This window comes from Lissotriton vulgaris, chromosome 4_1 (genome assembly GCF_964263255.1).
Source record: "Lissotriton vulgaris chromosome 4_1, aLisVul1.2, whole genome shotgun sequence".
Lineage (NCBI taxonomy): Eukaryota > Metazoa > Chordata > Amphibia > Caudata > Salamandridae > Lissotriton > Lissotriton vulgaris.
The window spans coordinates 675,470,140-675,486,956 of NC_141691.1; the positions used below are offsets into that span (position 1 = coordinate 675,470,140).

The 16,817-nt window shown below is 44.1% G+C and overlaps 1 protein-coding gene across 1 annotated transcript in view; it reads right to left on the bottom strand.

Annotated features, from left to right (window-relative positions):
* Positions 1-16,817, bottom strand: part of NDUFV2 (NADH:ubiquinone oxidoreductase core subunit V2) — a 194,900-nt gene that overhangs the window by 121,604 nt on the left and 56,479 nt on the right. The window contains exon 2 of the mRNA XM_086964949.1: positions 1,884-1,949. Coding sequence (XP_086821075.1) covers positions 1,884-1,949 — 66 coding nt within the window. The remainder of the gene's footprint in view (positions 1-1,883; positions 1,950-16,817) is intronic.

Genomic DNA, 16,817 nt, shown 5'->3' on the forward strand with positions numbered 1-16,817 from the left:
CAAAAAGGGGGAACAGTGAGAGGACAAAAAAGAATGCTACAATCGTAGAGCAACAAAAAAACGGGCACAGTACAGAGGCATAAGCTCTGTATGTGTGCTTCAATTTTTCGTGCTCCTGAAGGGACCACGGACAAGGAATATATATTTCACTAAAAGGTGCTCTGCCCAGGGGCTGGATCCTGGCCCAATTAATTAATATTTTAGAACAAAGGAGGCGGCACTCCCGGATGGATTTTAAGCTTTTTTAATTCAGCGTTTCACCCCACCAACGCGTTTCAGCCACTCTAGGCTTTGGTCACGGTCGGTAAGTCCTTCTTTGATTTCTACATTTATACTTTCCCATCTCTGCCCTTAAGTGGCATTATGGGATATGTAGTTTATCCAATATATTCAACACTTTAATAAAAAATAGAAAGACAATTGCGCTTAATGTCAATATTATTCATTCAAGTCTTTTGGCTTGCCTACAAAATTGGTATGAGAAAGGATTGCTAAGCGACGATGAAAAATGTTGTAGGCAAGCCAAAAGACTTGAATGAATAATATTGACACTAAGCGCAATTGTCTTTCTATTTTTTATTAAAGTGTTGAATATATTTGATAAACTACATATCCCATAATGTCACTTAAGGGCAGAAGAGCTCGTCTTGCACCCGTGAGCAAGACGAGCTCTTCGTCGAAACGCGTTGGGTGTTTTTTCCATCATTCTGGATATACCATGCTGAAAATCATGTATTAAATAAACCCGCTTTTTTTGCTAACACAACCATGGAGTGGTGAAACGTCTTTGGAGTGGAGTGCATCAGCACTTGTGCTTTGGGGAACTGTTTATTGAAAGACAGGGCAACCTCTGACCCTGGGGTGCACCGCTGTCCTGGAGTCCCGGCAACCTCGGAGGAGGTGTGGAATATATATATATATATATATATCCATCTATCTATATATGCTCGAGAACTTATATATATATATATATACACACACACATACACACATGAGTTCTCGAGCATATAAAAAGCTCAAGAAGAATTAACAGTCACAGCACCTTACTACAAGTGTTAATGTTTCTTCTAGCCTCTTCAGCATAAAGTACCTGGTCCCGTCCTCATCCTTAATTTTATATTTCCACTTTGTGGCATGTGAACCAGGGCCTGATTTTCATAAGACGAGGCATTCAGAATGTGGGAGCGAGTTTATCCTGGATGTGCTGGTAATGCTGCTAACAGAAGTGAAAGAACCTGGCAGGGCAGTTCCTTTGTGCATAGTATTTCTCAGGCAGGCACCCTTTGCATGCAAGGGAAAATGACGTGCAGCAGTTTCTGAAAATATGGCTCCTGGGGATATTTTTACGCAAGGAACTAGGGGTTCTTTCCGCAATGGGAGCAGGAGGGCGGAAGAGTGGATGTTGTGTGTGTTGGGAGTGGGAAAGGGAGGGAGGTTAAGGGTTTAAAAAAATTCCACATAAAAATAGCTTTTCAGTAATAGCGCAATATTATTCTCGCTCTAGTTGGATCATGTAGGGACAAGTCTTTCTGTAAACGGATCCAGTTACGCTCTCCATTTCAACATAAGATGTGAAAATAAGTATTCAAACAAAAGGTACAATTGAGGAGATCAAATAAGAAAATACACAGGTAATCCGAAATCCGACACTTCCAGACAAGAGCTGCAGTCTCTACGAAGCCTCTAAACTTACAGTCGTCGACAAGGTATTTTTATACACAAAGAACTTTAAGCACCAAGCGTTTTTCCAATGTGCTCAGGGCCGGATAGGTCTTTTATTCCACTGGGCATTTCTACGGTGGGCCTCGCCTTGGAGGCCGGTTTTGGACGCATTATTAGATATGAAACATACTTATGTACTCCAAACATATCACATGGCTTACCACGAACAACGCTCCTCCAGCTCCTCTGCGCAGAGGTGTGTTATGCAGGTACCGGGCATTTCGCACCTACAAAATGATAAAAAGGAATTATATAGCAATGAACAAAGTTTTTTTTTTAAATCACAGTAACAAAACGATTACAATGGCAAAAGGATGGTACTTTGTAAATTTAAAATTATTTAAGGCAACTTTCAGAGCTTTAGTGAGTTTAATCTAGGAATGATTTTTGCATAATGGTCTTCTTATGGTAGGACATCATATTGGGCCAATTTTGCAAAAATATACTGATGTATGCCTAACTCCGTAACTTCAAAATTACATATAGCCCTGTTTCAGAACCCACATACCAATAGTATATATGCTTACTATATTGTATGACGTCGCAGTCTACCCACATGTAACGTTCGATTTAAATTAAAAGGCCAGATGTGTATATAATGTTGAAATCGGGCATTTTTTTACATATCTTGAAAAGCATTGGCGCCTGGTCTGGTATTGAAAGGCACAGAAGAATTAAGTAGGGTTCGTACAGAAGGGTGGAGTCACTTTCATGGAATTAATATGGACTGCCCCCTCTTGACAGAGCACAGAGAGGTTATTCTCCTGCCTCTGAAAAAGGGTAGCTGGAAAGTTGGAAAGTTGGTCTAATTGGCACACAATACTCGACATACGGTCTAATCTTAGATGGGAGAGTCGCGGGGGTGAATGGAATGCTCTCGAGTAGTTAAATATTTATCAACAATTATTCGGACATCTGTATTCTTTGTAAGGCTTGCACTATTTCCTTCACAAATTTGGATGATTTGAAGCTTCTCGTCCCCAGAAGACAATGCAGCCAGCTAAAAATGCAGTGCGGTTCCAAAGAAGTCAATTTTTGGCAAAGTCAATAGGTCTTGCAATTAGAATACAAGAGCACAAAATAGAGGGTGATGGGGAGAAGCACAAGCAAAACAGCAACACAAAGTGCACTAGGAGAGCAGTACAATAGGGTAACAGCTGGAACAAAAAATGCACTCAAGTGCTTAACCAAGAAGAAAAAAGTTGGGTCGGAAAAACAAGATGGGGAAACAGAGAAACAATCGACTCAAAAATAATGGCAAAAACGCCAGGCTCCATGGGACCGGCAAACAGAAGATTGACAAGGTGGGACGCAAAAAAATAAGCAGGCAAATGAGATTGACATGAAAGCCAACCAATGGTAAGCAATGGGGAGGCCCACGCCCTTGTATGTTCTTGGTAAGCCTATATTATGTCTCACAACAGACAATGCATGCACTGTCTAGTAGGCGAAACATAAATAACTGAAAGTGCAGTGATTCATTTGTTAAAAACCATGTATGGATTGATGATATCAGTGCTGTTTTGACATCTTTCAAACTTTGGGCATTTGCTAGCAAACAGCTGTTTTAGAAACTGGACAGAGGGGAGCCGGGGATATGTTACTGAAGTCATCCACGTGGAGAGTAGGTAATGGTCTCTGAACCAGTACAGCCTGAGTCTTGTATGGCATTGTGCAACTCCCCAGCGTGTGGGACCGCACAGACTCCGCAGCATCCTGGTTAGCTCAATGACATTAACCAGTTGCTGCCACGCTCAGTCATCTGGCCTCGGTTTCTCCATCAAGGATGGAGAGCCCGGAAGGGGATGGAAGAAAGAGAAAAAGCTTCTCGGCTGCAACTGGGAACGTGGAATGTTTACACTGAAGGTTGGAAATGGGAAAAAAGCATTAGCAAAGCCATAGGTCTGGCACATAAAGTACCAGAACCCTTTTATCCATGCTCTCACTCATGCATGCATACACCCAATCAACTCGCTCATCATCTATGCAGTCGGTCACCCATCTTTCACGTAAGTAACTACTCATCCACCCACTGTTTCATATTTTCATTTACTCACTCGTCCATTTAAAATTATTTAAAAGGCACTTAAGCCAGACCTAATTGCTTTGTGGCTAGTCTTGACTACGGGGTTTGGGGGGAGGGGGTGTGAGTGTGAAATTGTAGAATGTTTGTTTGTGACCTATGAGAGCACAGCTGGTAGCTTGGGGCTGCTTCTCCCAGGGGCATGAGTATGTTGCCTTTAGTTTGTGACAGCTCGTATGAGCAGTGTGAGAGCAGTTAGCAGGATGATACTGATAGCATGAGGGGTCTGACAGCGGGTGACTGCTAGTCTGTGAAGGGCATGAGCACCGTCTTTAGTAGGAAACTGCTACTCTGAGGAGTGGGAGTGTTGTCAATAGTGTGCATCTGCTAGATGGGTATGAGTAATGTTGGGTTGTGTGAGACTCCTACCCTGTGAAGGGTTTCAGACTGCTGTTGGTTGACTGTGGTGCTCATCTGTGAGGGGTGTGAGTGGTTATGGTTCCATTTGTGACTCCTAGTCTGAAAGGGATGGGATAATGGTGTTGGTAGTGTAGGACTGCTTAGTGTGAGGCGTCTGTGAGTTCTATCATTAATACCAGCCTGCTTCTTAACAAGGGTCTTCCGGTGACAGGCATCCTATCCTATTAATTAATGATAAGGCAATGGAGAACGCTGAACTTCAAAGCACTGTGGACATACAGCATGTCGCAGAAACAAAGAAAGGCCGGCTTCACACCACAAACATTCACTCCCTTGTAGAAGAAATTACATTCCAGAAATAGATGCCATCATAATAACGGAGAATGCGCTAATCACCCCATGGACAGGGGAAAAAAACACAACTATGCATGTAAAATCACGTGCTGGTCACCATGGTAACAGATGAATGCACATCATCCAGAGAGCTTCCTTATAAATAGGACATAGTGCCCAGGGGTGCACCCGCATAGGGAGCAACCACGAAGGGAAACAAATACACGTGATTACCCTCGCAACGAGCACGAGCGCTAAGTTCGTGAAAACAAAGAATGCTACCTCTGCTCTGAGCCAATTCTTTGCTCTATAGTGCGGACATAAAATAGAAGTCTCAAGAAACATATACCAGAAATGGGATTCTTCCTAACAATGAAGAGCTCTCTGATACTTCTGCTGGGAAACTAGGAGAGAAACATGTGTGACCCCAGCATGGGTAGGAGAAACTGTCCCAACATGCTCAGACACAAGGGAGTAGAACGAAAATTAAAATACCCCTCCCCCCCCACTTTCTCCTGCACCGCTGATTTATTTTTATTTTTCGGTCTTGTATAGCGCAGGAAATCGATCTCCGAGGAGATATCCTCGCGCTTTGTTACCGATAGCAGAGCAGGTACAGAAAAATGTCTGTGTAGCATTATTGGAGTTACTGGGTGGAAAATAAGAACGTCTTCAGGCATTTCCTAAAGGTGGTAAGGTTGGAATTTAGTCTGAGGGCTAGGGGCAGTGAGTTCCACAGAACAGGACCTTTGTAGGCGAGGGCTCGACCTCCCTGTCTTTCTCTTTTTATCCTGGGAATCTGGAGTAAGGCTTGAGTTTCGGAGCGTAAAGCTCTACCAGGATAGTAAGGCTTAAAGATCTCAGTCAGGTATCTAGGGCCAGTTCCAAACAAGCACTTGTGGATAGTACAACAGATTTTGAATTTTATTCTCTGACAGATGGGAAGCCAGTGAAGTTTATTGAGTAAGGGGCGGGAAGAGGACCCAGCAGGGGCATTGAGAATCAGCCTAGCAGCCGTGTTTTGGGCCACTTGTAGCCTCCTTATCTGTTCTTTGTTGGCAGACAGGAGTAGTCCGTTGCAATAATCCAGCCTGCTAATCACTAAGGTCTGTACCAATGTTCTCCTGTGGTGGTCTGCCAGATAGGGAAGAGCCCTTCTAAGTAGGCCAATCACCCTCATACATGTTCCTGTCACTTGTATGGCATGATCTTTAAGCACCAGAGTTTGGTCAAGCTTGACACCCAGATTTTTCACACATTCCTTTGGGCCTGGAGCTGAGCCCAGTTCCGGAGGCAACCACTCAGGTGACCAGAGGAGTGGGGCATTCCCAAAGAGCATGACCTCCGTCTTACCCACATTACATTGTAGGTAATTGGAGGCCATCCATCCAGCTATTGCCCTCATTCCAGCAGCGAAGGAGTTTTTTACTGCTGTAGTCATCTTTTGAAATGGGAACAATAGCTGGGTGTCGTCAGCGTAAGATATTGGTGTGAACCCGTATTCCCTGACAATGTTCGCCAAGGGGGCCACATACACATTGAATAATGTGGGGCTTAAGCATGAGCCTTGTGGGACCCCCTTGGTAAGCTTCCTAGAGATGGATTGGTGGGAGCCTAGGCGAACATTTTGGGAGCGGTTGGAAATAAAGCTTTTTAGCCATGAAAGGGCCGTTCCATCCACTCCTACATCCCTCAAACGACTGATCAAGGTGCCGTGAGACACCGTGTCGAAAGCAGCGGACAAATCTAATAGCACCAGGATCATGGAGTCTCCTCTATCCTGTGCCATCCGGATGGTATTGGTCACGGAGAGGAGAGCCGATTCTGTGCTATGATTTGGCCTGAACCCAGATTGAGAGGGGTCCAGGCCGTCCGCTGCCTCGATAAATTTGGAGAGATGCAGGTTGACATGTCTCTCAGTCATCTTACTCAAGTGAGGCAGGAGGGATATAGGACGTAAATTACTAAGATCTGACCATGGCAACGCGGTGTTTTTGCGAATTGGGTTCACTACTGCCCTTTTCCAGTCATTGGGGACCATTCCTTCTCTAAGAGAGAGATTAATTAGTGCTTGAAAGCTAGGGGCTAGTAGGCTACCCAAAGGGGCTACCAATTTGGCAGGTAGTAAATCTGCAGGTGAGCCCGATTTAATGAGGTTAAGAAGGCTATTAACTTCAGTCAGACTAATCTCCGGAATTGTAGTCATAGTAAGACCACTTATTCCGTTTTTAGTTGACTCAGGACTAGGGACAGTGGTATCATCCCTGTTATTAAGTGCCTCAGTGATTTTTCCATAGATTACTTCAATTTTTTCCTCAAAAAAAGCAGAAACCTCATCACATAGATTTTGACTAAAATCATCTGGACTTTCAGAGGCTGTGGGTTTGACAAAAGATTGCAGAATTCTAAAAAGTTCCCTGGTAGAATTTCCTGCCTCTGTTATCTGCAGATCAAGTTTATATCTTCGGGCTTTCTTTATGTTTTTAAAATACTTTGATTGGGCCTCCAGGTATTGTATTTTGCTGATAGGGGTATATGATTTCCTCCATTTTTTCTCTAAACTCCTGCATTTTTGTTTTTCAATTCTTAAATCTTCTGTGTACCATGTTTCCGTTTTAGTTTTAACATTTTGCTTATGTAATTCTAGAGGTGCTAATAAGTCTATGGCTTCTAGGAGTGCTTTATTAAATTTAGCTAGACCTTGTGTAATGTTATCTTTTTCAGAGAGAGTAGGTTCAACCCATATTTCCTTTAGTCCTTCAAGAGTAATTTTATGCCATTTCCGTTTCCATATGGCAGGAAGGACTTTGGGGGACAGTCGGTGGGGAATATATAGTTTAAAGGTTAACATATAGTGGTCTGACCAAGTGATAATAGTAGGGGAGTAGCAAGTTATTTTAGAACAATTAGTTAAAATTAAATCCAGTGTGTGGCCACCCTGATGTGTTGGGCCCTTATTTTGGATTTTGAATCCCAAACTGGAAAGATCACCAAGTAGGGATTTAGTATCAGGGTTATCTAATATATCTGTATGAATGTTAAAATCTCCAAGGAGAATAAAGTCTTCATTGGCTCTAAGATAAGGGGCCAGCAATTCCATTAGATTTAAAGAAAAATCGGAGCATGAACCAGGGGGACGATATAATAGTGCTCCTTTCCATTGTGCTTTGGTAGAAGAGGAAAATCTAAAAATCATAATTTCCATCTGGGCGTCACTACGCTGGTCGAGTAGTGAAACCTTTAGGTTCTCATTATAGACAACAGCCACCCCTCCTCCAACTTTAGTCGGACGGTCTAAGTGTAGCATCTTAAATCCAACTGGGATTCCTAGCATTATTGCGGGGGTGGTATGGGGTTTTAACCATGTCTCTGTAAGGAAACAGATATCTGGTAGATCAGTGTTAATCAGGTCCCATAGTTGCTGATAGTGTTTAGGTAAGGAGCGAATATTCAATAAAAGACACTTAAGTCCTGGAGGTCCGTTATTAGCAGCGTGGCTAGCAGCGGATATGCCAGCTGCATAAGCCAGGGGAGATGAGGGGTGGAGAATCTCCATCACAGCTGTAGCCCCAGTATCGACAGGAAGATCCTTTATTGGGCATATGTGCGTAGTCTGAAAGTGGCAGTTGGCGCATGAGAAAGGGCCCTCAAAGTTGGGCCAGAGATCTCGTACGCAGGTAGTAGTAGAGCTCGTATTCAGACTAAGCAGTTTTTCCCTGGAGTAAAGTGTGTTACAGCTGACCTGTATCTCCGGGGTGCCAGGTGCCAACGCCATGTCCCGTCGTCCCGTCCTGTCGCGGACGGGCGCAGACGGGCTTTTCTTCGGCGCTTCTTAGGCGCGCTCCAAGGCGCCCTCCTGCGCGCAATCGCTGCGCGCTTAGGAGGTAGGCGTGGCTAAATAGCCCTGGAAACGGTGTGGACTAGAGCGCTGACCTCCGCTCTAGCGGAAGTGAAAGTGGGTGTGCCTGGCTCTTACCTGTCCGCCCTCCGCTCTACGGCAATAATTGCCGAGTCGGACCGGGGCGGGCAGGCTGCAGTATCGAGCCCAGGAAATGCGTGGAGAGTGTTAGGTGAGAGCAATCACGCTTTCATCTAAAAACAATATGGATTCTTAAATCTATCTCGTATTGTGACAATAAAAGCAGTGAAAGCCGTGCAGGTTTAAAAACAGTGCAGAAGTTAAAAAAGATGCTCCCTAACTCCTCGCAGCCTCGCAATTGCTCGCTGATGGCACCTACCAAGCAAAGCAAGTGAGCCCAACTGCCCCTAAAAGAGCTCCCTTGTTTATTCCATCCAAGCATCTATCCATTCACACTTTCACCCTTCCATTCACCTGCTGATATCCACTGTTTCACCTTTACAATGCCATCTATTGATTCGCTCATCCATCATTCAATCTTTACCTATTTTATCTAGCTATCCATGCACTCTGCCACCCAGCTATTCTGCCATCTAATTTATCCTCTCTGCCATCAATTGGTCTGTCCATCCATCTAACCATTGCCATCCACCTATCTATCCATTCATCCCCTCATCCATCCTCTGTGCCATCCATCCATCCATCCATCATATCATTCATCCAATCAGCGGGCCATCCATCCATCCATCCATTGACATTCACCCACTCATCCGCCAATCCCCAACCCACCAATTCGGCCAGGAATCTTGGTGTTCTCTTTGACTCAGCCCTCTCCTTTGAACTTCAGGTAAACAGAACTGTATCCACCTGCTGTAATACCATCCGCATGCTTAAAAAGATTGCTCCCTATTTGTCACCTGACGCCCGCAAGCAGTCAACCGTTGCCCTGGTATCTTCCCGGCTTGATTATTGCAACGCACTGTATGGGGGCATAAACAAGAAAGCCCTCCATCGTCTACAGATGGTCCAAAACTCTGCTGCTAGGATGGTCCTACACCTCTCAAAGCTATCATCTGCTACTCAGGCCAGAAAGGATCTGTACAAAATTCTTTGCTGAGCAGACTATAATCAATGTTTCAGGTCCAAAGTTGTCCTAGCAAATGCACATATCATTGATAAATGTATAAGTGTCCGACTTTATATCCAAAGTGATGTATTCTTCTTATTAACAACACCAACAGTTAGGATCTCCACTGGCTGCCCATACATGCCAGGATTTCCTTTAAAATGTTATGTCTAGCGCACAGAGCCGTGTTTGGCTCTGGCTCCGATGGCATAAAGGCTCTGGTCAGCTCCTACTCTCCCAAGAGAACCCTCCGATCATCTTCAAGAAATCTTATGGCGGTCCCCAGATTTAAAAAAGCGAAATGGGGAGGAAGAGCCTTCTCCACTCTGGCCCCTAAATTGTGGAACAACCCCCCCCCCCCCGCACCCCCCCCACCGAGCTTTCTAACCAATCTTCCCTGATCATGTTTCGGAAGCTCTTGAAGACTTGGCTCTTCTCCCAGGCCTATCACTGAATCTTAAATTCGCTGTCTGTGTTCTGTAACTGTAATTGTTTATATATACTTTGTTTTTAGTCTGCACCTTGATGCCCTTTGGGCTAAGTTCGCGCATTACAAATAATCCTTCATTCATTCATTCATTCACAATCCATCCACTTTGCCATTTACCATTCCATCCGTTTGGCCATCCACTCTGCCATCAATTCAATCGCATTTTTACCTACTCATTTATCCATCTATCCCTTTACTCTGTCATTGCTTCAAGTATCCATCCAGCTATCTGCCCCTTTACTATGTCATAATTTCACCTGTCCATCCACCTATCCATTCACTCATCCTTTCACCCACTCATTCATTGATCCACTCCAATTACTCATCCGCCCACTCATCCATACACCCATTCACCCAATACGCCATACATCTATCCCTATTTTATTTACCCATCTTTCATTCTTCCTTGCTCCGGCTAAGTCCTTTATTGGTGCTGTATTTCTTTATAGCAGTATCAATCAGCTTTTGTCTGCCCAGTTACAGACAGAAGAACCCCATAAAGAATCCCACCCTACTAAAGTTGCTAAAGCAGGGGGTTCAGAACACCCCTGATTCGACATCTGGAAGTACTGAATAAACAAATGTGCCGAGCTTAAAAAATCTTTAGCAGGGTATAGAACAATATACACTCCCTGTTCGCAGCCAGTTAGTATGCACTGCAGCACTAAGCGCCTTATGGGAATGTAAATAAAAATTACAAGAGAGCTTCAAATTAACTTTTATAAAAGTACTTTTGAGGCTCCAACCGTCTCCTTTATAAGTAATGAACCCTGTGCTCAAAGAGAGTGTTGCAGGTAATCAAACTACAGTGATAGTGGATGTGTAGGACATATTGTCTTGCACTGCAACATTTATATAGCAGCACATAGCGCTTACTAACCCTATTGGGGCGCGGAAGCGTTTGCCTATATGGTTAGCACGCTACACTATGTAGGGTGCATGGTTGGGAGTGTGTTGTCTGTGTTGATCCTGTGTGGGGAAATGTTTCCATGTGCTTCATGGTGACCACTAGGTATGGTTATCATGTTATGATCTTTAGTGAGCGAGAGGGATATGTGAATGTATGCACCGGTTGGCAGTATTAACAAATGATCACCAGGTGACTTGATGTTGTTAGGTTGTATGAGTAGGACTTAAATAAGAGGTTGTGGCCTTAAAAAACAAGTGTAGGCAATTTGCAAAAATATATTAAAGGAATTAAGGAAAACATGAATGTGACTTGGATTAGGCTGTGCTCGGAGACGAGGCATGTGGAGTATGGAACAGAAAGTCATTGGACAGGAAAAAGAGTCAATGATTTGACGTTCCAAGTCAAAGTCAGTTATTCACGCAGGGTTTTTAGGAATACTGTGGAGGCTTTTTAGGTCTCGCCTAGCGAACACAGCGCAGCTGCTTCGCTTGGCGAGACTCTATTGTTGTGGCTTTTCCTAGCGAAGGGAGACAAAGCATGTGCGCACACGGACAGGCACACAAATGGCGTCTCCTCTCTGGCTTCCACCGCACGCTTTCACTTTCTGTCCCCGTCAGCTCCAAGGAGACTGCTTGTTCTTTTTTGGAACCATTTCACAGGGATGCAACTAAATGAAAGAAGGAAAGAGAGGTTGTGAACCGTTTCAAGTCACGGTTTTCAAAAAGTAAGGAGCGAGACAGAAAGAGAGGGAATAATAGGAAGAGAGGTTGGTGGGGGGGGCAGCTGCCAGCACAGAAGAGAAGAGGACATTGTCCCTGTCTTCTCTGGGCAGTAAGGAAGACACGGAGTCCTTTTCCTTCTCTGCCCATCCCGAATGTCCACGAAAGCAATCCAAGCCTTATCTGAATGCCTTAACATAAGGAGCACTCACTGTATGGTAAGGGTAAAAGCAAACTTGTCGTTTTTAATACCTGGTTTGTCTACCACATGGAAAACAGCTTCATCTATGGTTCCAGTGCCAAAGTGTATGATGATCTTCTCAGACTGCCCCTACAGCAGGCCACTTTGCGGTCTAAGCTCATTCTCACTTTAGCTGTTCACAACTCAGGAACGCACCTTTCTCCTGCTTTCAAGTAAGGGCAGACTCGCGTAATAGACTGTGTGAAAACTAAGCAAAGACCCTCGAAGAGCATCGGCGCTCGTTGCTGAACAATGAGGCGATTTGGGGGGCAGCTTTAGTTCGAGTCCTCATAAACCAAACACAGCTTTCATTTCTTCTGCGTCGGGTAAATTGAGTATCACAACCGGGATTATAGCAGCATCTGTTTTTTGCAGTGGTTAGAAGCAACCTAAGTGTGACATGACGCGCAATATAAAACATCTTGTAATATTACATTTTAAAGCTTTTGTACACTGCATACATTTCTGGACCAATATTGTTGGAATTGTTCAGCTTGGAGCTGTGGTTCTTTCCCCTCTGGGGACACCAAATTTTTTTCCCATTCATGTTTTAAACCTGGTTGGGAATGCGTGCAGATGTTAACAATCAGAAGCAATTTTGTGCAGGGAAGGTGACAAGCCAGGGGTGTCTGCTGCCGTCTGCTGATGTCTGGGCGGGCTTGTCACCTGGGTGGGGCATCCTGCGTCAATAGGACACACTTAAATGCCAGTTCTTTCCTTCACAAACCTGCACAAAGTTTTACTGTCTGGGAAGTTCTTAGTAAAGATGTCATTATTCTCTTCTGAAAAGAAAAGAAATAGGACCGAGGAACTCACAGTACACAAGAACAGTCAAATCAGTTTTATGTTAATGAAATGTTTAATGTGTACAATATCATGGTTCCAGAGCAGACTCATGTTATGGATTGCTAGGCAACAGCAATGTGCATGCAACGCTGTTTGAGGCTGCCTGATCGTGTTAAACTTGAAACTACAATCCCTAAGATGCCATGTGCTGTTGAGCCAAGCTAGCTAGAAGCAGTCAAATATGACACACGACTGACTGATCCGGAAGCTGCTATCTGTGGGGTTTAGCTTGGAGTTAAACACACAGTTTTCAGCCACCTGTGGTGAAGTGGGATGAAAGGGTTTGGGCAGGCTTACACAATTCATTCACAAATGGGTAAGGGATTTGGTCTTCTGGTTCCACTGCTGGCCGTTAAGCCTTTACATTACCTTAATGCATTTATTTTAAGTGGGATATTTAGTCATTTAAAACGTTTTCTGACAAAAGTATGTGTCACTTGACCACAGTGGCGGCCGCCACTAACAAAGGGTGATAGGGCAGGTGGGAGAGCAAGCGCAGAGAAGGCAGGGAGGACGGAGACATGTTAATTAGAAAAAAAACTTTATCGACGGCGCCGGCCTGCTGGCCTCTTCCTGGTCCTAGGAGCCCCTCAAGATAGACTCCCATCCAATCCCCGTGCTGCATAGCAGTGTGTGGATTGGCCTGAGCAGACAGCAAAGTCCCTCCGCTCAGGTCATGGAGTCTGTGGGTTTTTTCCAGCCCGGCTGATGAATGTTGGAGAAACCCAAGTACGCATGTGTGTTTTGGTCGCAATGGGAGATGGCCGGCCAAACACATATTAAGTACTTAGGGAGTGCACAAGCACTCCTCCTGTCCCCTCCCATGCCCCGCCCCTCCATGCACAAGCTGGCCCAGAGCCGGCAAACGAAAAATAAAATGCTAGCGCATTCTTTTCTTTTTCGTTTGCGGCTCTGCACCAGGCAGTAGGGCGACGCTCCTCCACCGTTGCTTGACCAGCTTATTTCAAAGTGCCTATTTAGAAATTCGTATTGGAGTCAGGAATAAGGTTTTGATTGCTCCAAGCCACCCAGAACTCTACGTCCCAGGGCAAAGTTCCTTCTAACAATTATGCTTTTTAGGTCAAGCCTGGGCAGCGCATGCGCTGCTCTGCGAGGTATGGTATATTGAGGTATGGGTTAGAACTTCTGCCTATTCACCGCCCATCTTTTCAATTGGCTCCTGTTACTGTCCTTGCGAAATTGTTGCTTTTCATTTCCTTTTTTTTTTTAACAAATCTTTATTGAGTTTTTAACCCTTCCTCTTATTTCACCCCCCTCCCCCCCCCTCCCACCCCCTCCTTGACCACCCCTCTTCCCGGTACAGGGTGCATTTTGAAATATTTGAAATTTAACAATAAAAAAAATAAAAAGTTGTAAAGGAAATTAGAAAGATACAGGATTCGAAGAGTAAAAAAAAAAAAAAGGCAAAAAGAAATACATGATAACATTTATAGAGCATTCGATATATCTCAACCTAGTTTATCAATGCTGGGTTCCCTAGCCATAGTCTAACTGGTTCCCAAATTTTTAATCCCTTTGCCTTTTTTCTGATACCTTTCCGGCTATAAATGGAAATTTCGAGATTATATGTTGCTAAGAAACGCATCAGCCACTGTTGAAATGTGGGTGGACATTGGTCCAGCCATGCGGAGGTTAGACAGATTCTAAAGACTGCCATAGCAATATATATGAGTCCCTGCATGGCTATAGGTCTAGTGGCTTTATCTACCCCTAACACGATTTCTGCTATGCTGATCTCTATATCGACTTTGAATATTGCCGATAGACAGTTGGAGACTTCTCGTTTAAAATTATCTAGAAAACAACATGTCGCCAACATATGTATCAGATCGGCTTTGGGTCTATTACATCTGGGGCAGAGAGTCCCCCTCCCCACTCCCCACTTTGAAATTTTTTCGGGTGTGTAGTAGAGATCGAAAAAGGTTTTGTAAAACTGAGCTTGTAGCTTGGTAGACATTAGAATAGAACTGGATAATTCGAGTGCTTTGTGGGCTAGATCCTCTGTGATATTAATACTGTTTTGCCAAATATTTGCATGTTTATCGACATCGTCAGGTAGTGCAGCGATTAATTCTTTATATATGTCCCCAATTTTTACCCTATTAGATCGAACCACAGTGTTAATTGTTGGGATTTTCTTAAAGCAACCATTAGGTCCCCCCTTTTTGATAATAAAATCTCTTGATTGTAAAAACTTAAAAAAATCGTGGGGATTCAGCCCATATTTAGTTTTTAGCGATTCAAATGAACAAAAACCCGTTGAGTCAAAAAAAGAGCCGAGTTGTGAAATTCCCAAGCTAACCCATCGCCTCATGCAGGAATCCGAGAAAATTTCTGGCAGGTTGGAGTTGTTCCAAAACAATAGGGGAAGTGCAGAGGTATTGATAGAATCACCCTCCAAACTGATATACATAAACAAAAAGATTCTATCAATGTGTGGACATATATTTTATTTGTTGGTTTTACAGTGATGAAATATAGTGAAAATACTCTCTCTTAGGGTGGTAAAGATGAGAGCGCTATGTGCTTTTTAAAATACCCCTCACACACTAAAAAAATCCAGTAGTGTCATGCTTCATCATTGGGGTCTTCCCGTCCCTCTACGGGGCGGGGCGTGCTACGACCTGACCGACTACGCGGGAGCACTGAAGTGGTGACAGGACTATGTGATGGTGCAAGGTGGGTGGTGTCAGTGAACGTGTAGGGACCTAACAATGTGTGTGAGTACAAAAATTAAAAATCCTCTGGCTAGTAGAAAAAAACAATGTATTCACTTCTCTAGCTGGGGACGTTAAGAAGAGGGTTTTGGGGTTGAGCCGATCGCTACAACCTGGTCTACATGTTTCGTAGGCAGTCCCCTACTGCCTACTCATCAGGACCTTCTACTGGTCCCTACTAAAATAAGCTCAGTTGCTAAGTGTTGTCAGCCTGTCTTCCTAAAAACTAACAGTAAAAATCCACTGTTAGTTTATGCTTCAGGGCATGAGCTGGCCCCAGGGAAACAAAAATTAACAAAAATAGTGACCTAAATGTGGTCTCTGTAAAGAAAAGGGAAAAAAGGGGAAACACAGATATTTACATTTGTAGCTGTGGATTTTGCGCTTTCATTATTCTTTACGCCGCAATTTCACTCATCATATCCATTCACCCATTACACAAAGAATAACTTTAGACTTTATGGACAGAGGGATGGTTCAATCTGCCATCCCCTAGCTGTCCGTAAATAATGCCGAACAGTGGAGGAAAAACACACAGATGTTCATAGTAGTAAATGTGGTTTGTCACTGCGCTTTCATGGTTGTCTGCGCCGCAATTCTTTTTGTCAAATTTCATTTGCCCATTGCCTAAAGCCCTAATGCAAGACTTTATGGACAGAGTGATGGTTCAATCTGCCATCCCCTGCCTGTCCGAGAAAATCCCCGAACTTTGTCGTGCCCTTTGTAATTGGGGCTGTTTCAATCTCCACACATACACACTCTCGCGACTCAATACATGCAGCGACATCTCACAGGGTTAAAAAAGAGGAGCCCGATCTCTCATACTAGTCTTATGGTTTTAGTTACTGATTCAATAAAAGTCCCCATCAATCGGGACGCACCCCTATATTTGAATGGTTAACCATACGTACTGTTGTGGCAAGCGCGTGGTGCCCCATGAGCTGACAATCGGTAGGAATTCCCGCGGCGCTCTGCAAGAAAGAGAGCCACGCCCTTAGCGTTTTTGAACACTCTGTGCGAAGAGTAAGAAACATATCTCAAAACCCACTTGTTTAGAGACCTGGGGTGAAAGTCTGTTACTTACATTGTCCGCATAGTCCCTAAATCTTACTTCTACCAGTGTTGCCGCTCTGCTGAATGCTCGCGTGTGGGGAGCGGTAAATCATTTAAGCTTCACTGCGCGCTGCTGACGGGTCTACCAAAAGACTAGCGCGCTAACTCAAAATGGCCGCCCGTAATGGGACGCGGGAGGGCATATTTAGCGGAAGTCTTCCTTCTATTTCCATTGATACTCGGATTTTGCCTGCACAATGCAAATGTTAATGCAATATAGATAGGTTGGATCGCTATTAACAAATTATGGCAGGGGAGGTTTTACAACAATTAATTG